This window comes from Pituophis catenifer, unplaced genomic scaffold (genome assembly GCF_029215685.1).
Source record: "Pituophis catenifer annectens isolate HBS135680 unplaced genomic scaffold, rPitCat1.0.hap2 SCAF_6, whole genome shotgun sequence".
Taxonomy (NCBI): domain Eukaryota; kingdom Metazoa; phylum Chordata; class Lepidosauria; order Squamata; family Colubridae; genus Pituophis; species Pituophis catenifer.
Window position 1 is genome coordinate 90892719 of NW_027256886.1, and position 27746 is coordinate 90920464.

The following is a 27746-nucleotide window of genomic DNA, read 5'->3' on the forward strand; positions in this document are numbered from 1 at the left end:
CACTTTGCTACTGGTTAAGCAAGGAACAGCACTGATCTGATTAAATAGCAATAGCCATAGCACTTAGACTTATATACCGCTTCACAGTGCTTTTATTTATTTATTTATTTATTTTATTTTACAGAATTTATATGCCGCCCTTCTCCCGAAGGACTCAGGGCAGCGAACACAGATTAAAAACATACAATAATAAAAAACCCACTAAAACCAGATTAAAATAATAAATAATAAAAACCCAAGGATCAGAATCAGCCCATTTGTTGGAATAACCAAGTCTTCAGGCCTCGACGGAAGGAGCAGAGATCCGGGGCTGTCCGGAGCTCGGTGGGTAGTTCGTTCCAGAGGGTAGGGGTGCCCATGGAGAACGCCCTACCCCTGGGCGTCGCCAGATGGCATTGCCTGGTTGATGGTACCCTGAGGAGAGCAACCCTATGGGAGCGGACAGGACGGTGGGAAGCAGGCAGGAGATGGTCCTGCAAATACCCCGGACCTAAACCATGTAGGGCTTTACTGGCTTGAAGTGGATCTGGAGGACCACCGGTAGCCAGTGCAGCTCGCGCAGGAGTGGTGTTACACAGGAGTAAACAAGGAGCTCCCGTAACAACCCGCGCGGCCGCATTCTGGACCAGCTAGAGCCTCCAGGTGCACCTCAAGGGCAGCCCCATGTAGAGGGAGTTGCAGTAATCCAAGCGAGAGGTAACCAGGGCATGAGTGACCGTGCATCACTGCATTACAGCCCCCTCTAAGCAGTTTACAGAGTCGGCCTATTGCCTCCAACAATCTGGCTCCTCATTTTACCCACCTCGGATGGATGGAAGGCTGAGTCAACCTTGAGCCTGGTTTGATTTGAACTGCCAAACTTCTGGGCAGCTGGCAGTCGGCAGAAGTAGCCTGCAGTACCGCATTCTAACCACTGCGCCACCGTGGGTCTTAAATCAATTAAACTGGTTTGCAGAGACATTTAGAACAGGATTTAGAACACCCCAGTGTTGCAAAAAAAAAAACAAACCAAATCGAACAAAAAACACCCTTTCCTGATGCCAAAGATACACTCACCAACTCATCACCAGGAAAGGTTGAGCGTCTCCTAAACTAGGCCTGAGCGTCCCTCACAGCCAACTTCCCAACCCCTCACCTCAGGCCTTCTGCAGTCTACATTCAAGCGAGATGTCCTGGGTTACTGTGATGAAGCGTCCACCGGACCTGGGAAGACAGGAGAAAGAGCCGAGGTGGCGCAGTGGTTAGGGTGCAGTACTGCAGCTACTTCACCTGACTACTAATTCAGCAGATCAGCGGATCAAATCTCACCGGCTCAGGTTGACTCAGCCTTCCATCCTTCCGAGGTGGGTAAAATGAGGACCCAGATTGTTGGGGGCAATATGCTATTTAGTATACTGTCTTTGGTGTAAGCTGCCCAGAGTCCTCGGAGAGTGGGTGGCATAGAAATATGACTAATAAATTAAATAATTAAATAATTAAATAATTAAATAATTAAATAATTAAATAATTAAATAATTAAATAATTAAATAATTAAATAATTAAATAATTAAATAATTAAATAAATAAATAGGACAAACCTAACCTCCACAAATTCCCAGTTTTTGATTTTGCCAGCCGTCACCATTCACTCTAAGTTGGTCTTGCTCTTCGTCATTAAAGCGGCCAATGAAAGTGCTACTGTTAATTATATCCTCTTTTTAACAAGTGTTTCTTCGTGGTCTGTTTTCCACTGTGATTTCCCCCCCAATCCCATGTCGCTCATATTGTTTCATTTTCTTCATTGTCCCCTTTTTGATTGATTACAATATCTGCAATATCTTCGATTCCTTTCTCTGTTAAGACAATGCCTTGAAATCATCCGAGACCTGAACTTCCTAATTCAGTCCAGTTTCATTCAGCTATTAATGGAAGACACAGAAATGGTCTTCCAATATTTGAAAGGCTGTCACAAAGAACAGGGGGTTGACTGATCCTTCAAAGCAGGGGTCTCCAACCTTGGCAACTTTAAGACTTGTGGACTTCAACTCCCAGAATTCCTCAGCCAGCTTTGCTGGCTGAGGAATTCTGGGAGTTGAAGTCCACAAGTCTTAAAGTTGTCAAGGTTGGAGACCCCTGTTCCAAAGCACCAGAGGATAAGACAAGAAATAATGGATGGAAGCTTTTCAAAGAGAGATCCAACTTAGAAGTAAGAAGAAATTTCCTCACACTGACAGTAATTTTCTGACAGTGAGAGCAATTAATCAATGGAATGGCATGTCTCCTGGCATTGTGGTTGTTCCATCATTGGAGGTTTTCCAAAATAGAGTAGAGAACCATTTGACCAGGATGGTATAAGATCTCCTGCCTTGAGTAGAGGGTGGACTAGAAGACCTCTGAGGTGCCTTCCAGCCCTATGGTTCTATGTTCAAAACCGAACCGAATCTTGCACGCTCCCATCATTTTTGCAGCTTTATCCTGCAAGGCTCCCTTCCCTGTTCTTCCATCCCAGAATCAAAATGTAGAGAAGTCCTGACACAAGACTTCGGGATGATGTCATCCAAGCAAAAGATCAGAAGACTCATCAGACATCCTTCTATGTTCATATCTGAAGTTCTGAATGACAACAGAAGCAACCGAACAGCCACCGATGCAACATCTCACCCCATTTCTTGAATTCTGCATTTCCTGGACTTCGTCGGTTGGTGCATCTTCTGCTTTTGTCCTGCAGCACCGAAGGATTGGAAGAATCCTTACCAAGGAGATGTACAGCCATATATAACTCTGAATGAGTTTCATTTCCTAACCCAGGGGTCTGCAACCTTAAGCACTCAAAGAGCCATTTGGACCCGTTTCCCACAGAAAAGAAAACACCAGGAGCCACAAAACCTGGGTGGGCGTGGCCAACTCAATGTCACTCACTTCCACCAGTCACATGACTCACCTCTAGCCACGCCTACCCAGCCGGTCATTAGGACAGAGAACGAGTTGTTAAAAAACACTGGGAACCACAAAACCCTTTTGACATATCTCTCTCCCCTCCCTCCCTCCCTCCCTCTTTCTCTCTCTCTCTCTCCCTCACTCTGTATCTCTCTGTCTCTGCCCTGGCTGCTTCTCTATCTCCTGCCGTCGCCCTTACCTTCTCAGGCCAGGCGAGGAGTGACTGGGAGGGGAGGGTGAGGGGTGGGGCCAGCCAGTGGTGGGATCGCCCAACAGGGAGCCACAGCAGAGGGCCCAAAGAGCCGCATGAGGCTCCGGAGCCGCAGGTTGCTGACTCCTGTCCTAACCCATCTTAATCAAATTAAGGCTTTAGTAGCCATTTGTGGACTCTGAAATGCATTAAGGTCCTCTGCTGAAAACCTTTCAGGAATTCTCACTAGTAGAGGCCAGAAAGTCTCGGCAAAAGAGAAAATGGTATTATTTTGTTAGGAAAAAAAGGGCAAGGATTGAACTTTGACTGCTGCAAACCAGCATGGCCCCCACCCCAAATTTATTTCAAAGGTTTCCTCTCCGCCAAGACAACACTTCAGGATTAAAATCCACAAACTCATGCATATATAAGAAGATAAGAAGATCCCTGTAGGATCAGGCTAAGGTTCATTTAATCCGTCTTTCTAGTCCCAGAGTCCCCAGCCAGGGAGATTAAAAGGCAACAGCTATTTTCTGTTGCTGCTCGCTACTAATTACTCCTCGGTGCAGGATTCTGGAGCAGACAGATAGTTGTCATCACTATTAGCCGCTGGTGGACTAATCTTTCTTTGCTTTATTTAATCCTATTTTCTAAACCACTGGTTCCCTACATTCAACCCCCAGTAGTTACTGGACCATATTCCCTTCCTCCCCAGATAGGATGAGCAATAAATGAGGATTATGAGAGTTGGAAGTCCAGCACCTGGAGACCCACTGCTGTCCAATGATCCTAAATCCCTGTTTCAACTTTCCACAGGAAGACAATGCATGTTCTGCTTAGTCTTGAGGCTATTCTGCTCCAACAATGGAAAAAACGGCACATATTTTACCTCAGGATAAAGATGCTGACTTGAGGTAACAGACAGCTGCTAAATGATGGGAAGGAAATCAATGAGCCACGGTGGCGCAGTGGTTAGAGTGCAGTACTGCAGGCTACTTCTGCTGCCTGCCGGCTGCCTGACAGGCAGTTCGAATCTCACCAGGTTCAAAGTTGACTCAGCCTTCCATCCTTCCCAGGTGGGTAAAATGAGGGCCCAGATTGTCGGGGGCAAGAGGCTGATTCTGTAAACCACTTAGAGAGGAAAACACTGGAAAGCGGCATATAAGTCTAAGTGCTACTGCTATTGCCTCAGCTTTCCATTTTTCCGAGGCTGGTAAAATGAGGACCCAAATATGCTGACTCTGTAAACCGCTTAGAGAGGGCTGTAAAGCACTGTAAAGCGGTATATAAGTCTTAAGTATTATTGCTATTCTTGTGGGCACCTACACAGAGCAACCTCATTCAGCAGGCCACTCCCTTGGCAGGTAAGGTCTGTGTTGGGAAACCAACCGAGGCCAGCTTGGTCTTCTCTACCAGAGGATGCATGAGGCAGCTTCTTCAGGTCTATCTATGCCTTTTCCAAGAGGGGAAAGGACCTGCTACTCGAAGCTGTAAGAGATGACCAGGGTTTTTGTTGGGAAACTGTCAGGAACAAGGAAGAGGGATCAAGCGGGAAAGTAGTCATGAGTCCTTGCAGACAGAGGTGGTATTCAGCCGGTTCGGACCGATCCAGTAGCGGAAATCTTGTGGGTGGGCCCGCTCCCTCGCCCCAGCTCTATGCCATCCTATTTAGGCACATTTTTAAGGCTAGGTGCATGTGCGCAGGCATGCACACAAACCGGACATGTGCTCATGGTGAACTGGTAGTAAGATCATCCGAAATCCACCGCTGCTTGCAGAGCTGCAAGAGACTTGCACCTGATCCCACCCACCCCCCAAGTTCCATGAAACCTTATCCGTTTGTTCCCAAGGGAAGGCAAGGAGTCCGGGGAGGTTCTTGTATTATAGGTAGAAAGCAATAAAGTACTGATCACGTATGGATCTGGTTGCTTGCACCTGACAGTCTTCCTAGCGAAGAAGCATGATGGGGAAGAGTCCAACTGATGTGCATCTTCTCTGACAACCCTTTTTTTTTTTTTTTTGGAGGTTGGAATGTGCATTACGAAAAAACAGCAATAAATACAAAGTGCAACCAGAAAAAAAAAAAAAGCCCTAGATTGTTCTGCACAATTAGATTAGAACTGTGGGTGAAAATTCCCATTCCTGCTTAATGCCATGCATTTAAACGAGCTGCTATGATTTATCAAATTTTTAATTTACCTAATTTTGCCCCACTTAAAAAAAACGGCATTTAATATAAATACTTCAAAGCGCATTTTGCTACATTTCTAGGCCATAAATAAGGAAGTCCCTTTCTCCCTCTATATTCCAAGTTAACAAGGAGGGTTGCAAAAGAAGAGATGTGATGTCTTAGTGCCGCAGGAAATGTATCTACATTTCCTGTATCTAGGAGCCTTGGTAGTACAGTGGTCTAAAGCACCCTGTTATTAAGACCAGCTGCCTGCAATTACTACAGGTTCGAATCTTGCCAGGCTCAAGGTTCACTCAGCCTTCCATCCTTTGTAAGGTAAGTAAATTGAGGACCCAGTTGTGGGAGCAATAAGCTGACTTTGTATAAATATACAAAAAAGGATGAAGGCTATTGCTTAGCGCATTGTAAGCCGCCCTGAGACTCCGGAGAAGGGCAGCATATAAATCAAATTAAAAAAAATATATCTACCACCTGTCTCCTGACGCACACACAGACAATCACAATTCTCAAGTATGCGAAACTTAGCACAGTGGACACCACAGCCCCCCTCAAGTTGTTTGGAAAGGCAGTGCAGGTCAGCCACCCACCAGCCTGGGCAATGACTTGTGCCCACAGCCACAGTGTATCTGTGATTTGCAGGGTTCTAGATGGCTTTGCTTTTCCTACTCATGTTCTCTCCAAGAAAGTTGATTGTTCAGCAGCATTGGCAGCCGATGGCTATTTACCGTCTCACTCCAGTAACCGGGAGAAGAGCTTAACGCACTGTAAGCCGCCCTGAGTCTCCGGAGAAGGGCGGCATATAAATCAAATTAAAAAAAAAAAAAAAAAAAGAGCGACGTTAAGAAGAGTTTGGAGAAGCTGTCTTTCCACTTGGGATCCAGGAGCTGGAAGGACGCCCCCCAATTGCTATTCTGATCTCTCGACTTTTCATTCAGCTTGAGAAATTGGCCATCTCCAGTGCCACAACCGATGTCTGATCCTTTGTGTCAGTTCAGTGACATGTGAATAACCAAGGGCAAACTTTTCTTTTGGCTTCTTTGTGAAGAGGGAGGGCTTCCATTAATTGCTGTCCCTGCAGAGTGAACAGTTACACACCTCTGTTGGGCAGTATTATTTTGCCATTTCAAAACTGAAATCCTGAGGGTCTTTTTTTACCCACGGCACAAGAGAGGCGAGATGAACTCAACTAGTTGGGTGAACAAAAAGGAGAACAGATGTAATGGGGTGTGTGTGTGACAGACTCACTGATGCTTGGCTGTCCAAAGCTACGAAAATACATTTTATTACATTAACCACCACTGGTTTACATTGTATGCTGAAATGTAAAATTTCAAGTAACCAACTTTTTCCTACATGGCTAATAGGAAAGTTTTGCCATAAAATAATGATCCATATCCAGTTTCTCTGAGGTTCTGTCTGGCTGATGGAAATTTCTGAAATTCTGCTGGCTACCAACTGAAGTCCATTTTATTTCAATATCCTGTGAACCACCACTAGATTTTCATTACTGGATCAATATCACCAGTATTGTTTTTATGCCCTGACTATTAAACTAATAGTGGCAAAGGTTATAGGTTTGGGTTAATTAAATACTTTTTCCTCCTTTCTAAATTATGTATTTTTTATCAGCATCACTGATGAATTGCAGTGCAAATAGTCTTCCCACTTACTCTTATGAGAGTCTATTTACTGCAACAGAATCTCGTCGCAGCATTAAAAACCCCAGAGAACGCCTGTATCACAATTCCTTTATTTATCAGTATCAAATTACATAGTAAATTACTTTGGAGAATGCGTTGCTTGAATACTGTAATACAAATAAAGATCTTTCCATTATTTGACGTACCTTATTGTCTTAAAACTGTGCGTTGAAATAAAACATTTTGGCATGTCCCAAAGAAATAACCTGCATGAATTTTCTGTACTCGGTTTACACATAATACATTTATACTTTTTTGAGATGTTGCCACGGGTTCGTAAGTGGCCCATATCTATTATGGGCTTTGCTTATCATAACATCCAGATCCTGTTCTGGGAAAATGAGATTCCTGAGCCGAAATCCAAGTTAACATGAAGAATGAAAGTCCTACCTCTCATCTGAGGAATCCGTACCCAATTTCCTACCCCAGATCATACAATCTTGGATCACCCCGGAAATCATGATTGTATTCCTCATTACTGCAAGAGGACCAGGATTCAGCTGGGAAGGTAAGTAAACTACACCAGGGATCAAGGCCCAACCCTTAGGCTTGTACCGTTAGTCTACTTATTTCCCAATTGAATTCTCTTTTGGCCGAGGCGAGCAGCGTCGGCCAAACTTCATTGGATACCAGAAGGATTTTGGCATTCCCTTGAGATCTCTCTCTCTCTTTCTCTGTGAGATGTACAGGGCACCAGAAACTGCACCCTGGGTGATCTTGCAGTCTGAAATGATGAGGATGATGATGATGGGGGCAGAAGGGCATCCAAGAGAGATGTCCAAGGTCCAAATGAACAGAAGTACAGAAACGCCAGTGCAGGGTCACGGGTGGGACAGGAAGTAGGCAGAATTTCCTGTTGAGCTCTCAGCTTGTCAGTATCATTTGAAGTCAGGTTTCTCCGGGAAGGTGCAACCGGAACGCTTGATGATCACACTGGCAGCGTAGTGCCCGGCCCGGATACACTCAGTCAACGGCCGCTCATAGACCAACTGAGACAGGAAGCCTGAAGGACAAGATGAAAGGGAGGAGAAAAAAAACAACAACACACACACATAAAAAGCTGAGCACACCTGATGACCAGGGAGGGGAAGTCTGCAGAGCATGGCTTCTGGGATTCTTCCAACCTCTTTGCCACCAGCGGGCAGGGACAGCTTTTTTCGTGTGTCTGCCTAATTTGCTTTCTCCTTATGGTGCATCTCTGCGTGTTGGCCACATACACAGGCTTTGGGTAATGTGGCCAGCCAGATTAGAATGGAGTAACTGGGGGACTTTCTGAGCTACCCAGCTTTCCCTGGCAGAGATGGGTCCATTTTTTAATTTGGCCTTTCCTTTTGCTAGTGTCTTCCTACCCCAGAGTGTAAAGAGCACAAGCAGCTCATCTGGTGTTTCCCAGTACACCAGGGGTCCCCAAACATGGCAGCTTTAAGACTTGTGGACTTCAACTCCCAGACTTGTGGACTTCAACTTGTGGACTTCAACTCCAGCCAGCTATGCTGGCTGGAGATTTCTGGGAGTTGAAGTCCACAAGTCTTAAAAGCTACCATGTTTGAAGACCTCTGCAGTACACACTTCTACACAACTGTACACACACTTCTTCCTATGGCCACTGCTGGTCAAAGGTTGAGGAAGAATTCCAGAAGTCTTGTTCCGCAGGCATTTCTATTATGTCTTAAATGCAAATGTTCTGTTTAATATAATAAAGAAACGCCAACAGAAGAGATTATTTGTAGCTCAGGATTGAACGGTGGAGTCCTTGGTGCTGTCCGAGTTTGGTGGTTTGCTGGCAGACTTTTCATTACCCTAGTAGACAACATCATCAATGCTAGAGAGTGTGGAGTTTGAGCTCTGTTTATATAGAGCCTTGCCAGTGTTGGTTTGTGTGTGTGTGTGTGTGTGTGTGTGTGTGTGTGTGTGTGTGTGAGATTTTCCCCTTGGTAGTTCCTTGATTAGGGTATTGTTTTCTGGTTGATTTGTCTGGTGTTAATCCCTGCTCATCTTAACCACACCTCTACAAAATTACTGTATATAAACAGGGAGAAAACCCCCCATTCACTTGCCCTGATGATGTTACCTAGTTTGGTAATGAAACGTCTGTAAGCATACAACAAAGAGCACCAAATTCCCCCCCCCCCCACTATTTCTAAAAGGCAGATGTCTCATGGAGCCAAGCCATCTTTTCCTGTTTATTGATGACTTCTTTACTATGATGATCTACTCTGCCGTTATATTGTATTTTAATACCCTTGGCTAAAAATGCTGCAGAATGGGATAAAGTAACTTCTGTGGGGCTAACAACACCTGAATAGGTTTCTTAGATGGACCAATGATGAAATGTGTTTGAAGCCAAAAGAACCCACACAGTGACTGACTGCTAAGTACGTCTGTTCTTAGACTGCACAATTTAAAAATAAAACCAATCTTCCAAGATAGCATTTCACAGTGCTTTACAGCCCTCTCTAAGAGGTTTACTGCCTCCAACAATCTGGGTCCTCATATTACCGACCTCGGAAGGAAGGATGGAAGGCTGAGTCAATCTTGGCAGTGGGCAGAGTTAGCCTGCAATACTGCATTCAAACCAGGGGTGAAATCCAGCAGGTTCTGGAGAACCGGTAGCAGAAATTTTGAGCAGTTGGGAGAACTGGCAAATACCACCTCTGGCTGGCAACAGAGCGGGGTGGAAATAGGGATTTTATTTATTTATTTTATTTTATTTTATTTTATATTTATTATTTATTTATTTATTTATTTATTTATTTATTTATTTATTTATTTATTTATTTATTTATTTATTAATTATTTATTTACCGCCAGTCTCCCGAAGGACTCAGGGCGGCGAACACAAGTTAAGAAACAAGTACAATAAAATCCCATTTTTTTTAAATTTGATTTATATGCCGCCCTTCTCTGGAGACTCAGGGCGGCTTACAGTGCATTAAGCAATAGCCTTCATACTTTTGTATATTTTATACAAAGTCAGCTTATTGCCCCCACAAACTGGGTCCTCATTTCACCTACCTTAGAAAGGATGGAAGGCTGAGTCAACCTTGAGCCTGGCAAGATTCGAACTTACTTTAATTGCAGACAGCTGGTGTTAAATTACAGTGCCTTTGTCTGCAGAGCTATCCAGGCTCCTTTTAAACCAAATAACTAATTAATAGTAAATAATAAAACCCGGAATCAGAGTCAGCCTATTTGTTTGAACAGCCAAGTCTTCAGGTCCCGATGGAAGGAACGGAGATCAGGAGCCGTCCAGAGCTCGGGGGGGGGGGGGGTAATTCATTCCAGAGGGTGGGAGCACCCACAGAGAACGTCCTACCCCTGGGCACAGCAAGACGACATTGGCTCGCCGTCGGAACCCTGAGGAGAGCGACCCTATGTGAGCGAACAGGACGGTGAGAGGCAGGCAGGAGAAGGTCCTGCAAATATCCTGGACCTAAGTCATGTAGGGCCTTATAGCTGAGAACTAGCACCTTGAAGTGGACCCGGAGAACCACTGGTAACCAATGCAGCTCACGCAGGAGTGGTGTTATATGTGAGTAACGACCCGTGCGGCTGCATTCTGGATCAGCTGGAGTCTCCGGGTGCATCTCAGGGGCAGGCCCATGTAGAGGGAATTGCAGTAATCCAAGTGGGAAGTAACAAGGGAATATTTTGCAGTATCCTTCCCCCAGGAGTGGGGAGGGAATGGGGATTTTGCAGTATTCTTCCCCTGGAGTGGAGTGGGAATGGAGATTTTGCAGTATCCTTCCCCTGCCACGCCCACCAAGCCACAGCACGCCCACCAAGCCACGCCCACAGAACCGGTAGTAAAAAAAAATTGGATTTCACCACTGATTCTAACCACTGCACCATCAGGGCTCCTGGTTTCTCTTCCTTATATTAACAGTAAGTTTTGGCCAAAAGAGTTAAGTCCAATCAGAAGAAATAAATTAGCATACATCTGTCCCCTCGTTGTATTTTCAAACCTCCTCAGAATATATTTCAGTAGTTTCGTTATATCTTATTATTTCTGACACGATCAGAATTAGGCTCAACTGTTCCTATTCTAGTCAGAGCAAAGCTTTGCTTCAGAAGTAATCTAAGGATGCTTTAAGCCATGTGGACTTCAACTCCCAGAATTCCCCAGGCAGATCTAAGGCACTTTTGCCATCTATTTCCCAAGTAACATTGTACAACCATGCCCTGTTTAAAAATTCCATATTTGGAGTGGATAATACCATAATCCGGATTGTTCCCTTCATTTTATCACTTCTCTTTGAGGCAACTCAAATTAAAAAACCCTCCTTAATGGTGCTTCGAGAAAATTTAAACTTCTAAAAACATCATAAAAGCCACTGCAAAGCTGTTATTTTTTTTTTTTTTGATATGATAGAAATGTAAATGAATACCAAAAGATAACAAAGATGAAACTAGAAAGTCCGTGGGTAAAACGTGACATGAAATCATGCTCCTTATCTCAAAGCTAGTGGACAATTTTTTTTAAAAAAAGATTTTTATTAGTTTATTATAATACAAAATACAAATGAAAATGATGGGAAAGTAGAGGAGGGAAAAGGGAAGAGAAGGTGTAGAGGAAAAGGAAAAAAAAACAACAACAGCATTGACTTCCAAATCTTTTTTAGTGCAGTAGAATAAGATAATAATAGAGTGCTAATTTTGTACTCAAATACTTTGAAACACGTCGAATTTGGTATTCAACGCATTTTGACACAAAAATTTTGTCACAGTACTCATTGTTTGGTACACAACGCACAAGCTAGTGCTTGTTGGTGTCGGCTGCCTTGTTACTCACTACATTATTCCTTTATGGGAAAAAATTGTTTGGTACTCATCGCGCCTCCCGGAACCAATTAATGATGCGTACTGAGGTACCAATATTACCGTATTTTTTGGAGTATAAGACACACCTTCCCCCCCCCCAAAAGGGGGTGAAAATTTAGGTGCGTCTTTTACACCGAATGATTTTCCCTCCAAACCATGGAATTTTCTTTCAGTGGGGATGATATATATTTTATGACTATCCTATTTACCATATTTTTCGGAGTATAAGACACACCTTTCCCCCCCCTAAAAGGGGGTGAAAATTTAGGTGCGTCTTATACACCGAATGTAGCCCCCAGTGGTGGGATTCAAATAATTTAACAACCGGTTCTCAGCCCTAATGATTTCTTCCAACAACCAGTTCACCAAACTGCTCAGAAAGTTAACAACTGGTTCTCCCGAAGTGGTGCGAACTGGCTGAATCCCACCATTGGTAGCCCCACCTACCGACTGGGCCCCACCCTTTGGCCTCTGCCTCCCAGCAGTTACCTCCTTGCAGGAAGCAAAAACAGCTCCTTTCAGCTTCAGCACAGCCTAATTAGCACAAGTTGATTGGATCGGCCTCCCAACTCTCAGCTGATTTGCTCTCAGCTCTTTTGCGCAGGGCTCTGCTGCTTGCTGCAAAGAGGTTGCTGGAGCAGATTTTTTTTTTCCTTGTGCTAATCGAGCTATGCTGAAAATGAAAATGAAAGTAAAGCAGGCTGTTTACTGTTTGCTGCAACGAGGCAAAATTGCTGGGAAGCAGAGGCAGAGGGAGATTTCTTTTTCTTCTTTTCCTCACCAAAAAAGGTAGGTGCGTCTTATACTCCAAAAAATACGGTAGTATATATACTCAGCTAGTAGACAATTTTTTAAAGGATGATCAACATAGACCTGCGCAAAAGGGTCTTAAAGTAACACCTAATTGTAGGGAAAGGACAAAGTTTGCTTGGATGATAGAAAGAGAAACGAAGCCAAGGAACTTGCAGAATCAACAAAGGATAGAAATTAGGATGGCTCAACGCCAAAGGCTTCCAAGGATGAATTTAAACCCATATAGAATACCAACCGTAACTGAAGAGATATGGCTGAGACTCATATGGTAAGTCCCATGACTACAGTTTTTTTGGGGGAGGTGTCTTTTAATGACCCCGTAATCCCTTGCATCGGGGTGGAGTCGGAGCAACTGAATGGAGCTGAGTGTTTACTGGCCGGATGCCCTTCCTGTCACCAATACAGAGTTCGCAGCTGGTATTTACTCATTGTGCCCTGCTGCTACCTAGGATCGAACTCACAGCCTCCTGATTGTGAGGCGAAAGCTCCAACTCTAGGCCACTGCACCACTCAAGTCCCATGACTACAATATGGCAGATGAATTCTGCTTCCCAGCGCTAGATAATTCAACTGACCCCAAATAGGAGCAAAAAATGTTAACGATAGGGAGAGGTATCCAATTAGATTGCATTTCATTAATTTAATAAGATCTTTAAGATACCGGATCAAATATCTCTTTGTTATGGGCCCATTGGTTTCATCTTCTTTTTTAAAATGCAACCCTCAATCTGCAACCTGGTCCTCGTTTTAAAACAGATTATGAATTCCTTGACAAGTCTTTCCCAGATCTATGATTGTTCCTCGTATATTTTAATTAGATGCTTAGAATCGTGAACAATTAAGAAACGTAATTTTCTTCTCACACTTTAGCGATGATGTTCTTAGAATTTTGACAACTGGTATGATCCACCAACTTTGGTGGGATTAGCCTGGAGATGCCCCGAGTTCTAATTTTGTAACTATCAGTTTGAGTCTCACTATCAAAGAGATGAAATGTTTGATGAAGCCAAAACAGCAAGGTATCATCACGACATGCACGTTAAGAACATTCGGAGTTTTCGGTAATTAATGTCATCGTTTCAGAAGAAATGTACAAGGACGCCAGGCAATTTCACTTTAATATAAAAAAGGGAAGCAGTTTTGGAAGTTCTTATTATTCAGGTGGAGTTTTGTCAACTCGCCGACTAAAGAAACGTTGGCAGATTTAGCACAGGTTGAAGGGTTCAGATTTTGTTCTCATGAAAGCAAATGGCTTCTGATGATTGAAAGTTTGGTTTTCTCCAGCTCCAAGAAACGCCAAACAATGGGAAGAAATACGGTTTGTCTTTACCGTTCCATACGATTGCTTAAAATTAGATTTCATGTATCGTGTAGGTCATCTGGAAAGTTGTTACTGGGTGGCTGATGGATAGCAAACTTTTTTTTTTTTTGAATTCCATAAATAGGTAGTCATATACAGGTAGTCCTTGATTTATGGCCACAATTAAGCCCGGAATTCCTGTTTGCTAAGCAAGACAGTTACCAAGTGAGTTTTGCCACATTTTATGACCTTCCTTGCCACAGCTGTTAAGTGAATCACGGCAGTTGTTAAATTAGCAACAGGGCTGTTAAGTCAATTTGGCTTCCTCGTTGACTTTGCTTGTCAGAAGGCCACAAAAGCAGATCACGTGATCCGTCATAAATACTTGCCAGTTGACAAGCGTCTTGAGTTTTGATCACGTGACCCTGGGGATGCTGCAACTGTCCTAAGCGTGAAGAACTGTCATAAAACACTTTTTTTTCAGTGCCATTGTAACTTCAAATGGTCACTAAACGAATGGTTGTAAATTGAGGACTACCTATATAAGTTCCTAAAGATTTAGGAATGTATACAGAAGATAGTTGCCTTCAATGGAAAACATTCAAGCGCCAAAGAGATGAAAATGGGCAGAAATGGCCAGGCAGGGGAAAAAAAAAATACTCCAGGGGAGAAAATGCCACAAAAATCTCAGTGTTTTGGACCATGTTAAAGATGGCATTTCAAAAGCCTACCTTTTTTTTTTTTTTTAATTTGATTTATATGCCTGCCTTCTCCGGAGACTCAGGGCGGCTTACAATGCGTTAAGCAATAGCCTTCATACTTTTGTATATATTTATACTAAGTCAGCTTATTGCCCCCACAAACTGGGTCCTCATTTCACCTACCTTAGAAAGGATGGAAGGCTGAGTCAACCTTGAGCCTGGTAAGATTCGAACCTGCAGTATAGCAGGCAGCTTAATAACAGGGTGCATTAAACCACTGTACTACCAAGGCGCCTCAAAGCTTGGAAGTAACCAGTGAAGGAGTCTCTGAATAGGTAAAGGCAGGGGTGAAAGGCTACCGGTTTGGACCGGTTCGCCTGAACCGGTAGTAATAACAGCTACCAGTTCGTCCGAACCGGTATTTCCCATAATCAGCTGTGCCGCGTGATTTATGTTTGCTAGAAAGTAGAAAATCCTGCTTTCTAGCGAATCTAAATCATGCGGCACAGCTGTTTCCCCCCCCTTGCTGTTCTACTTACCTTGGAAAAGGCTTCTTAAGCCTCCTTTTTCAGCGCTGTGCGGTAGCGCCTGCGGATGAAGGGCGCATTTGGCGCGCACCATGCATGCGCACGCAACAAACTGGTATCAGACTTTGGAGCATTTCACCACTGGGTAAAGGTGCTAAGAAAAAGACTTTAAGTAGCCATCCAAGAGGATCTCCACTGAATAAAGGAGGATCTCCACTGAATAAAGCTGATCCTTAAAGAGAGAATGCAACTGGTAATCCGGGCTCAGCTTCTCACCCTCCAGATATCTGGTGGCTTTGATGATGTCGAACTGCGTAACTGAAGAGAGCTTGTGCAATGCGGAAGAAATAAAGAGTTGGCCGTGAAGGGCCATAAGACTATGCTTATTTCCCTTATGAGTCCTAACTGATTCTGTGGCTTCGGGGTATCCATATGGATTGAGATTTGAACAGGCATCGGTAGAAGAGGGCACTTGTAAGTAGATCTGTTCTATACAAGATACCTTTGAAGCAACTAGATCTGCTAGTCACATATACAGCCTAGGAATGGTAGAAACTGAGCTGTAAAATTCCCCTGCGGATGCTTGCAACATCAACAAGTTCCTACAGCTGGAACCAGCTCTGTGTTTCATAGCTGGATATAATAAACTGCAAAGCTCTCTCAAATTTAGCATCATAGCAAATTTGATGACACATACTTCAAATTCACCCAGGCAGATCTAAAGAGTGGGAAGGGAAGTGTCGGATATTAGAGAGAATTTGTAATGTTGATGGGTGTATTTGGTTAATTTCTTTGCTCCTGACAATGTTAAATTGTAATTGTTGCCTGCATGCTGGAGTTATGTTAACAGGGAATGAGACAGCCAACTTGCAGATTGCGGGCCAAGGATTACACAACGCCAAGTCTATTGGAAAGGAGAAGTGCTTCATCAGGGTACTGATGACAACTAGGTCCAAGCCAACAAATGATCCTCCTTCTCAATAGCTTCAGAGAGATTTAATTAACAGGGGAGACAAGATGTGGGATTCCCAAGGGATCAAATCCACCATAACCACTTTGTCGTTGAAAAGATGGGAGTAAAACCATCAACAGAGAAGGGTACCTCCAAACCCAATTCCCTTAAGTCTTCCAACTGTTCCTTGGTAGGATGAAGAACAGTACAAAGATACTGTTTTGAAAAGCTCCCAATTCAATCTGAACTTGCTTTGTTCTAATCAGAGGGAGGGGAACCAGACCAGGAGCTGTGCAGAGTTCTAGATTCAAGGAACAGAACGTGATCTAAAGCACATACAGCATCTGCCAGGAATAGCTTTGTTGTTATTGTTAATCGTGAAGTTGTGTCCAACCCATCGCGACCCCATGGACAACGTTCCTCCAGGCCTTCCTGTCCTCTACCATCCTCTGGAGTCCATTTAAGCTCACGCCTCCAGACATGTGTGCACCCCCCCCGCGCACCCCTGGCCTGTTTTTGGTCCAGGAGGCTTCAGGGAGGCTTGCTAGGCCCAAAATGGGGCATGGGCGGTGTGCCGCATCTCCCCGACCCCCCTCTGCACATGCGCGTGCATCTCCGCAGACCAGTCAGCTGGCCGGCGGGAGGCATGTGCGCATGTGTGGTGGAGCTGACCTAGGACGACGGCTTGTGTGCCCTCAGAGATGGCTCTGCGTGCCACCTGTGGCACCCGTGCCATAGGTTCGCCATCATGGCCCTATGACATAAAAGTCTTGAAGTAAGAGTTGAGCAGGCTGAGCTGATGGCGGAGTTAAACGTGTCATAAGTTTGGAATCTTTGCTTTCCCACAAGAGATCTACAGTAAGTCCAGCCCTCCCCCCCCGCCCCCATGAATTCAATTTAGCGTTGACCATTAGTTTATCAGGACCTTGTGTTTAGGCAGCAGTAATAAACTCTTTCAGTGCTTTGAACTCAGTGGATGTTCCTGGTTATTTGCTTTATTTTATAGGTGACAACTAACCCCTTGAATTGCATCTGAAAGTTGAGTGGTAATCAGCAGAGCTCACCAAGCATCAATGACACGAATGATTTTCTGCAGCAATAGTCAGCAGCAATGCTTGTAAGTGAATCCTTTTGATGATACATCTGTTCTCCACCCAAGGACCAGGAGATTCTAGAATCTGTTTGGCCAGGATGTGGGTGCAACTTTTTTGTGACTTTGTCCAGATTATGCAAGTCTTTTGTCCTGGGAGATCTCCCTGTATTTCCACCCTTTGTTCAGTTAATTGGAGTTGATTTTCTTTTATATCTGCCACCATATTCAGCAATTTTTAATTAAAATCTTTTACATTCTATAGTAATTTAGCTAAAAATAATTATTTGATAACGATAAAATTTTTAGCAGTGTTTTCCTCAACTTCTAGCACTATTCATGCTTGATCTTCCTAATGTGATATCAAAATTTTTTAAAAGACCACTATCCTTGATTTTAAAAAAACAACATCTTCAGCCATATATGGCTCTGTGCTTTAAGCTCACTAAATCATGGCAGCAGAAAAAAAAAAATCCACTAATTTTGTTTCTGGGACCTTTAGATTTTACACAGTTACTTAACAATGTGGGCTGTTTTCTGCGAACATGGTATTTTTAAAAAGTAAATAATAAAATCAGCCCTGTGTCAACTCGCGAAGCATTCTTGACTTGCTCTCGAGTTACCATAGGCAGGGGATGGGGAACTGAGCCTCGCAGCTGCATAAAGGAACTTGTACATCAGTCAAAACAAAGCACATTCTAGCCTGCGATTGTCAAGGCCATCTCCAAGGAGACCCACAGTGGCAGAAGGGAGTGACTTCTACAGCCCGCCAAATTGCTTCGTTGGGGAATGTGACTAATGACACATCTTGGGGGGAAGGGGGGAACAGGGTCAGAGCCAAGGCGCGAAGTGAGGTCAGAGTTGGTTCGTGCCAACATGGCGCTCCTAATAAATAACTGGATTTCTTTTGAAGCTTGGCTTGAGGCTCATGATTTAATTAGGGCATCGGTTGGAAGCCTGCCACCCTGGTCACCCAAGGAAAAAAAGTCCACCTCGCAGTCTCTGAATATGCTAGGTTTAAAAACAAGAAAAGTGGGTTGACATCAGAATCATCCTCCAAGGACTTGGACATATTTACAGTAAAGTCTTTGCTGCTATTGACCCCAAAGGCCCATGGTCAGGTGGGGCCACCTCAGTCATTGTAGGCTGAGATCTATTTAGACATAGCCCTACTTTTCTCCTTTAATCAGCGGTGAGGCAACAATTACGATCTATCAGATTACAGGTAGTTCTTGATTTACGACCACAATTGAGCCCAGAATTTATGTTGCTAAGTGAGAAATTTGTTAACCGAGTTTTGTCCCATTTTACGACTTCTTGCCACATTGGTTAAGTGAATCACTGCAATTGTTAAATTAGTGACCCGGTTGTTAAGTGGATGTGGCTTCCCTGTTGACTTTGATTGTCAGAAGGTCGCCGAAGGGGATCACGTGACCCCGGGATGCTGTGACCGTCATAAACATGAACCACTTGCCAAGCATCTGAATGTAAATCACATAACCCTGCGATGCTGCGATGGCCAGAAGGATGAAAAATGGTTGTAAGTCACTTTTTTCAGTGTCATTGAAACTTCGAATGGTCGCTAAGCGAACTGTTGTAAGTCAAGGACTACCTATATTCACATAAGAGATCCCCAGGCAGATTCTGGACCCCCACAAGAGGAAATCCACAGTGAGTTGAAGAAAAAGTCATTGTACAAACCAGGGGTGAAATCTAAAATTTGTTACTACCGGATCTGTGGGCGTGGCTTGGTGGGGGGGGGGGACAATGTGACTGGGTGGGCATGGCCAATCTTTTTTTTTTTAACTTTTAAAAGCATTTTTTCTACAACCTTAAGAGGTTGCGGGAAAAAAAATGCTTTTAGAAGCCTCTGAGGATCAGGCAACTCAGCTGGGATCGCCAGAGGCTTTTAAAGGCATTTTTTCTCTACAACCTCGCGCGCTCATCAGAGGCTTTTTTTTTTTTTTACTCTTAAAAGCATTTTTTCGGCCGAAGAGGTTGTAGAAAAAATGCCTTTAAAAGTGAAAAAAAAGCCTCTGATGATCGCGTGGCTCAGCTGGGCATGGGTGTGTGTGCAGGGATTTTTGCTACCAGTTCTCCGAACCACCTGCCACCATCGCTACTGGATCGGGTGATCCGGTCCGAACTGGAAGCATTTCATCCCTGGTACAAACCAGGTAGATTGGTGGATGGATGGATGGATGGATGGATGACTCTTTGTTGATGCTCATATCCATAAAAGAATTGATGCTGTGTTAGCTATCTAAGCAGCTTGCCATGCTTGGCTAAAAGTAATTTTATGCACCTAGTTCCCTCGATGTATTGTATTCGTTTTTGTTTTGAAACCCACAAATTCGCCACAGGATAGTGCCACTGAAATTTTCAAACAAGGCACCCATTTTATAACAATATATTACACTTTGGTTAAGCGAATCACTGCAATTGTTGCATTAGTAACACCGCGAAGGTGGCTTTGCTCGTCAGGTCACAAAAAAGGAATCATGTGACCCCGGGACACTGCAACCGTCATAAATATGAACCAGTTGTCAAGGATCTGCATGTAAATCATGCGACCATGGGGATGCTGCAATGGTCATAAGTGTGAAAAATGGTCATCAGCCACTTTTTTCAGTGCTGTCGTAAGTTCGAACAGTCACTAAATGAACTGTTGTAATTTGAGGACTACCTGTACAACAAAATTGACTTAACAGTCATTGGGAATCGGGAGAAAGTGGTATTTCTGTCTTTTTTTTTTTCCCCATCTGGAAGCTACATACATACATCTAAAAATATGCTAAAAGGAGCATCGGTGTTTTGTGCTGAATAAAAATGTTCAGATGTTTTAAATTATACCATTTTAGTCTTTAAATAAAATTAAAATAAGCCTTGGCAATTGTCTAAACTTTGGAGCTAAAAACTCTTTTGTTATTTCAGTCAAAAGACTTTCCTTCAGAAGTCAAAATAAGAATAGCGAAGTAATTTCTTCTTAACCCACATAAATAGCGAAGTATTTTCTTTTTTTTTTAAAGCCACAAATAAACGAGGCTCCGCTGAAAAGAAAGCTGTGGGGGCCTGCCTGTTTTTAATAAAGAACCTTTCCCCAAAACTGTACATTTTGTTCCTGCACCTTTGATTTTGCTTCCTTAGGTTCGTTTGTTGAAAGCTAAGAAATTGCCTTCCTGCTCCAGCTTAGTGGAGCTCTAGCTTAGTGTGCAGGAAATATATCAGAATGATTTGAGTCGTAAAATAAGATGTTTTTTTTAAAGCAGGAGGATATTTTAAAAAGGGAAGGACTGCGCTACCTTTTAATGCACTCGCTGGCTTTTTATGTTCAAGCCCAGCAGCTGCTCAGCACAGCCAGCGATGTGTTATTTACAGAGGCCCTGCTGTTATATTCAGTCACTGCCCAGCTCGTTGTCAATAATACTGCACTTTTTCTGAAATATCGCGTGGCTGATGGGAATGCCCAAAGGCTAGTCAATTTCAGTTTGCTTTTGGGCAAAGCAGACACACAGGGCTCTCGCCAGATGACTCACAATCACAACCGAGGAAGACGCGAAAAAGAAGGCTTCCCAAAGATGATACTAGGATCTTAACTCTGTAGCAGGCGACAATCAAGGTTTGCAAGGGATTTGCTTTCTTAAAACGAAAGCACGGTTACCTGGGGATGGAAGCTTGTTTAATTCAGAGAGCCTTTCAGGAATAAACTAGACCTTAATTTTGTACTAACAGACATACCACGCACTTTCTGCATCAGACCCAGAGAGTAAATTGGTAAATTCTGAACAGAATCTGGGGCCAGTAGCATATCCAGCCATTCAGCCCTATTTCCTACAGGTGAGGACAGGTTCAACATTTTTTCAAGAGTACAGAAGCTCCCTGGGACATTTCCCCCTGTGTGTGTGTGTGTGTGTGTGTGTGTGTGTGTGTGTGTGTGTGTGTATCTGTCTGTCGATACCAGGGGTGTCAAACTTGATTTCATTGAGGGCTGCCTCAGAGTTGTGTTTGTCTTTGGGGGTCTGTTTTATTAAAAGACGGATTTGGTGTTTTCTTGACCGAGGCATTGTTACGGATGGGACAAAAAGACAAGTCAAAAAGCTAAAAAAGGAAACAAAAAAAGAGCAAAAACATCTCCTCACCAGCAATCAACACCCAAATGAACACTAGGCCAGGGGTCTCCAAAGCTGGCTGGGGAATTCTGGGAGTTGAAGTCCGCCAGGCTTAAAGTTGCCAAGGTTGGAGACCCCTGCACGAGACCAATAACCACGCCGTAAAAAACACCCCAATCAAGGAAACACCAACTCAGACGAACAAATCCAACAGTAAACAACAGCGTAATCAAGGAACCACCAAGAATCACCAACACATGGACATGGAAAGCCACTTATATATAAACAGAGAGCAAACCTCACTTCCTTCGAGCACTGATCACGTTACATAGCTGGGTAATGAAACGTCTGCAAGAAAACAACCAAGCTCAGAGAGCACCAAGGACCTCTTTTCTCCTTTAGCTACCGACCGAATCTATCACTCAAGCCACTCCAAGACGGATCTTCTTGAGAACCTTTGTTAGAAGCAACTCTGGAAAACAAGCAAAGCAGAAGCATGGGGCCGGACAGAGAATACGGGGGCACAGCTTTCTCTCTTTATCCTTGGGGTTCTGCACACCCTTCACCTGCACAATGACATCTTTGACAAGTTGGCCATCTTGTTTCTGCCACAGACCTGGATGTGTGAAAGAGAAAAGCTTCCGTGGTTTTCCAACACTCAGATTCGGGGCAAGTAACATTGTGTTCTGTCCCCGTCCCACACGCACACACACCAACAGACGTTCAAGAGTTAAAGACCAATCAGCCGGCAAAATCCTTTTCCTTATGATAACGGAACTTGGCAACAACCTAGTGGCTGCCTGCCAAGAGTTTATTATTTACGAAGAGGAGAGATAACTTCTCCCCACTCCTGGTACATCAAAAGAAACAGCTCAATAATTACGGAGTCAATCAAGTCCAGAGATAATCCAGCAAAGTCTATAGCAAAAAGTCCGGCAATGCAGAATGGCGTGGAAGCTTTCAGCTTTGTTCGTCACAAGGTTTGACTGGCCAACACGCTCCCTTTTATATCCTGTGGGGTGTGGTCCAGTGACTCAGCCTAATCTGGGGCACGCCTTTTCTTCTGTTGCGCGCGCTTATCTCTGTGACGCTGGCGTGGATCCAGCCAAGACTCATTACCCTCATCACTGTCCACCTGTGGCTGCGTGGATATGCTTGGCTCCGGCCCTATCTCTTGCCCTTCGGCGGACACCGAAGGCATTGCCAGAGAGGAGGGTCTTGGAGAGGGAGGCCTTGTCAACTCCTCTCCTTCACTCTCGGAGTCCTCTCCTGCCGATGACACAGGCTCAGGTAACGGAGCCACAACACATTGCGTGATTAACCTCCGTGTGCATCATGAGCTGGTAGGATGCGTTCGTGCCAATCAACTTAAGATTGCTTTGAAAAGAAATTAGACAAGTTCACCAAGGACGAGTCTCATTAACAGCTACCGGCGGTAATAATGAAATGAAACATCTATATTTAGGGCTCGCAGGCTCTGAGGACCGAAGAAGACAAAGAGGGCATTGGTTTTCAACTACATTGCCTTCCAGAGGGATTTCTGCCACTGCTGATAATGGAATGCTGGAAGTATCGGCATGTCCAATAAAGATTTGGAAGTCAGAAGTATGGCGATGTGTGAATTAGTAGTGTTGCTTTTCTGGGAGGCTCTGGTGTGAGCATGTTCACAACAGAGGCTCACAAGTTGCACTTGGCAAGAGCTGATCATAGAATCCTAGGGCTGGAAGGGACCTTGGAGGTTTTCTAATCCAATTCTCTGCCCATGCAGTCCTTATACCAGGGGTCTGCAACCTTAAACACTCAAAGAGCCATTTGGACTCGTTTCCCACAGAAAAAAAAACACCGGGAGCCACAAAACTCTTCCCATGCCTGACTATTTTTTGAGAGGCCATAAAACTAGCATATGTAGTTGAGTTAAATGTTCCATTTTCTTCTGAAACTTTTCTTTTCTTGGATTTCTCCATGGCTGGCCTACTGGGGGGTTGAAAAGTTCAATAAATCATGTGCTGGTGGGTGTTGCACATTGGCGGTTGTGATGCATATTTTGAGTGACAGGGAGTCGCAGCAGAGGGGTGAAAGAGCCACATGCGGCTCCAGAGCCGCAGGTTGCTGACCCCTGCCTTATACCATTACGGACAAATGGCTGTCCAATCACGGCATCATTCCCTAGATTCACATAAAAACAGTTTGCAAACCAGGCATCAGATCCTATATTGTTTTTTTTTTTAATTTTGATTTATATGCCGCCCTTCTCCGGAGACTCAGGGCGGCTTACAATGCGCTAAGCAATAGCCTTCATCCTTTTGTATATTTATACAAAGTCAGCTTATTGCCCCCACAACTGGGTCCTCAATTTACCTACCTTAGAAAGGATGGAAGGCTGAGTCAACCTTGAGCCTGGCGAGATTCGAACCTGCAGTAATTGCAGGCAGCTGGTCTTAATAACAGGGTGCTTTAAACCACTGTACTACCAAGGCTCAGTTTCGGCTCCTGTAAATACTCTTTTTTTTGGTTGCTCCTCTCCTGTTCCTCTTTCTGTCCCTCTTTCTTGCTTTGCCCCACTGCTCTTAAGTCCCCACTTCCCCTTGGAATAAAAATCAACCAGGAGAATCCATATGCATTAAAAGTTACTCCACTTTCACAATTCATCTCAAGCTCCTAATCTGGGCTGCTTTCTATTCCTGAGCTGAGCTGATGAAACAAAGGGAAATGCGGTTTTAATTTTGACTTTGGGTGCAACTGTGGTTTGTAAACCATCTCCTTCCACTTATGACTGTATGACTGTAATTTTGTTGCTTGTATCCTTACGATTTATATTGATATTGTCTCCTGATTGCTTATTTGTACCCTATGGCTATCATTAAGTGTTGTACCTTAGGATTCTTGATGAACGTATCTTTTCTTTTATGTATACTGAGAGCACATGCACCAAGACAAATTCCTTGGGTGTCCAATCACAAAGAAGAATAAATTAAATATTCTTTAATAGATTAAAGAATAAAGAATTCTATTCTATTCTATTCTATTCTATTCTATTCTATTCTATTCTATTCTATTCTATTCTATTCTATTCTATTCTATTCTATTCTATTTTTGTGTGAATCCAGGAAAAATATTTTAGTTGTTAAGCCCTGGTCAAGTGCAACTTTTATTACACGGTGGATTTTTTTAAAAAAAATGTTGTAAGCCGCCAGGAATCACCGATGTGGCAGCTATGTAAATTTGTTTAACAAATGAAAGGTTCTGAACCTCTATTGGAGGGGTGTCAAACTCAATTTCATTGAGGGCCACATCAGGATTGTGTTTGACCTCGGTGGGGGGGGGGCTTGGCCAGGGTGAACGTGTCCACCTCCTGCCGCCCTCTGCCAGCAAAAACGGAGCTTGGGGTGTGTGCGTGAGGGCCAGATCCAGTCCGTGGGCCTTGAGTTGGACACCCCTGTTCTATTGCGACCTGGGCTCCCTAGAAAAGCACACTGGAAAAGCAACAGCCTCATGTGAAGACATTTTCTACTTCGTCCTCCTTACCGTTTCTTAAGAGCTCTCTGTTTTAAGGGCTTCGATTTCAGCCCTTCTGATTTATATCTTCCTGCAGCTTTTGCTGAATCTTCCCCATTTAAGACAGATGGCAAGGAAAACAAAACAAAACAAAACAAAACAAAAAGACCTCTGCAGCTCTGCTCATCTACCTTGATGCTAGGCTAAAGACCTGCTTCCCTCAAACCAAGTAAAAATCAATGTGAAGTTTGAGGAAACACATCCACGGCTTGATTAGGATGTTTCGCTTGTTCTGTAACAGCTCCTTGAAGCCGGGGTAGAAATTGATTCGACTCCGTTAAATCTAAAGAGCTGGGGAAAAAGACCCATTGATGCGGCTGTTATAAAAATACCTCCGCGGGAGACTCAGAAGCTGGAACAAACAGCCTACCAAGTGTCAATAATTTTTACTCCATATCTATATTTTTCATCTCTTGAGAGTGGAAGAAACCCATGAGTGCACTGCTTATCAAATACCCCACGTGCTGGCTATTACTTATTTCATAATCAAATTCAATTCCACCACAACATTTTCTTTTCTTTTTTTTTTGCAACCCATTCAGTGCATTCATTACAGTTTGCCTAGCTATTCCTAGCCTTCTTCTTCCTGAAGGAGGACAAACATAAACCATAAAAACAGCATAAAATCAAAGGACTACAAGAATGTCTTCTAGCTGTGAATAATATATTTTCAAACACGCAGACACGTAAGTAGAAAAGGCAACAGACAATTAATGGCATTTTTGACCCTAGAATAACCTTAGGGACCTTAGAGGTCTTCCAGTCCAACCCCCTGCTTAGGCAGGAAACCCTACACCACTTCAGACAAATGGTTATCTAATCTCTTCTTAAAAACTTCCAGTGTTGGAGCATTTGCAACTTCTGGAGGCAAGTTGTTCCACTGATGAATTGTTGTAACTGTCAGGAAATTTCTCCTTAGTTCTAAGTTGCTTCTCTCCTTGATTAGTTTCCATCCGTTGCTTCTTGTCCTGCCCTCAGGTGTTTTGGAGAATAGCTTGACTCCCTCTTCTTTGTGGCAGCCCCTGAGATATTAGAAGACTGCTATCATGTCTCCCCTAGTCCTTCTTTTCATAAGACTAGACATATCCAGTTCCAGCAACCGTTCTTTATATGTTTTATCCTCCAGGCCCCTAATCATCTTTGTTGCTCTTCTCTGCACTCTTTCTAGAGTCTCCACATCTTTTTTACATCGTGGCGATCAAAGTTGGATGCAGTATTCCAAGTGTGGCCTTACCAAGGCATTATAAAATGATATTAACACTTCACGTGATCTTGATTCTATCCTTCTGTTTATGCAGCCTAGAACTGTGTTGGCTTTTTTGGCAGCTGCTGCACACGGCTGGCTCATATTTAAGTGATTGTCCAAGATCCCTGTGGAAATGTTTGTTTTGAAAATCTCCTGGAGAACAAACACATCTTAGTTATTATTTTAAAGCAGGGGTCTCCAAATTTGGTAACTTTAAGATTTGTGGACTTCATCATCCAGAATTCCCATCCAGAGAGAGAGAGAGAGAGAGAGAGAGAGAGAGAGAAAAGAGGGAGAGAAAGAGAAAGAGAGACCAACAAAATCTAATTAGGCATTTTCTGAATTTTTGACAAGCTAAGCCCGAAGGGTTTGTCATTGCTGTTCTAGAGCATGAGAAAGAAGATAGAGAAGGACTCATGAAAAAAATAGAGAGATTTGGAGAATCAGGAAGAAGAAATAGAATTAAGATCGTCTTTGCCTTACATAGTGGTTTTCTTTTTTCATATTGGAGAATGTGAAAAATATTTTGAAATTATGTGCATATGAAAGAGCAAAGGTCACTATGGTATAATCTGCTATTGAACATTCTCCAGCTAGAGTGTCAGGACACAAAGGTATGTTTTGTGTTTACGGGTCCCACTTAGTATTTGAAAACATGTCTGCAATATTCAAAAAGCTGATACTCACCATTATAACTAGATCAAAACCTGTAAGGCAGTCAAAACATCTCTTTATACAAAGAATAATTTTTCTAATACAATAAGAGGGAAATCCGTCTAATTTATGTTAGAACTCTCTTCCTCCTCCTCCTTGGGGTAGCTGTCAATCAAAAGGCTGAGGAACTGAAAATAGAATTTTCTTTCCTCTGTCTCTTACCGAATTGCAAGAAGAGATAGTAAGGGTTAAACCAGACACCCGTGTGGAGCTAATCTCTTTTACACTTATCTTCGGCTGGAAGGAAAGAGGCAATAGCTAAAACATTCTTCACCTCAACAGTCTTTATTTTTCACTCTGCTTCATTTATAAAGATTTCACAAGGCACCATTCATAAAGCAATGGAGTTTCAGAAAATCAGCTATCTTTTTTTAAACAATGAAGTTACTCTAGCAATCATCTGAGGCGCATATTTTACAGCTGTCAGATGGTGAAGGCGAAAACCAGATTTATCCTAGGGGACAGGGAAATTAGGATAGGAGGTGAGGGAAATAATCTGTGACAGGTATTTTAATTATGATGATTGTCTTACTGTCGTGTTTTTTTATTCCATAAAACTTCCTAAGGCTTGGGGGAAAAAAAGCTAGAGGTATCTTACTTGGTATTGCCCTTGTTTTTGTCTCTCTACCAAAATATAAAATAGAACAATATTGTACATTTCTTTATTTGCTGGTTATTATCATGAAATTCAGGTTTCTTGAAGTAAAGTTGAGGTTATCCAATAGGTGGGGAGAGCTTATCACAATTGAGCCCAACATTTGGGGCTTAGATTTATTTTCTTAGCAATATTACATCTAATTATGATAATGGCTTGGAGTCAAAGGTTAAAAAAAAAACAACAACCTGAAATTATGTTCAAACAGAGAGAGAAACGATTGATCAGCAGAAGATCAAGAGATGGTGGTCATCCTATTGGAAGA

At 43.2% G+C, this 27746-nt stretch overlaps 1 protein-coding gene across 3 annotated transcripts in view; it reads right to left on the reverse strand.

The window, feature by feature from the left end:
- Positions 1 to 7034: 7034 nt before the first annotated feature.
- Positions 7035 to 27746, reverse strand: part of ADK (adenosine kinase) — a 261824-nt gene continuing 241112 nt past the window's right edge. For all 3 annotated transcript variants that reach the window (XM_070945416.1, XM_070945415.1, XM_070945417.1), the window contains one exon: positions 7035 to 8001. In XM_070945416.1, coding sequence (XP_070801517.1) covers positions 7877 to 8001 — 125 coding nt within the window. In that variant the 3' untranslated portion in view covers positions 7035 to 7876. The remainder of the gene's footprint in view (positions 8002 to 27746) is intronic.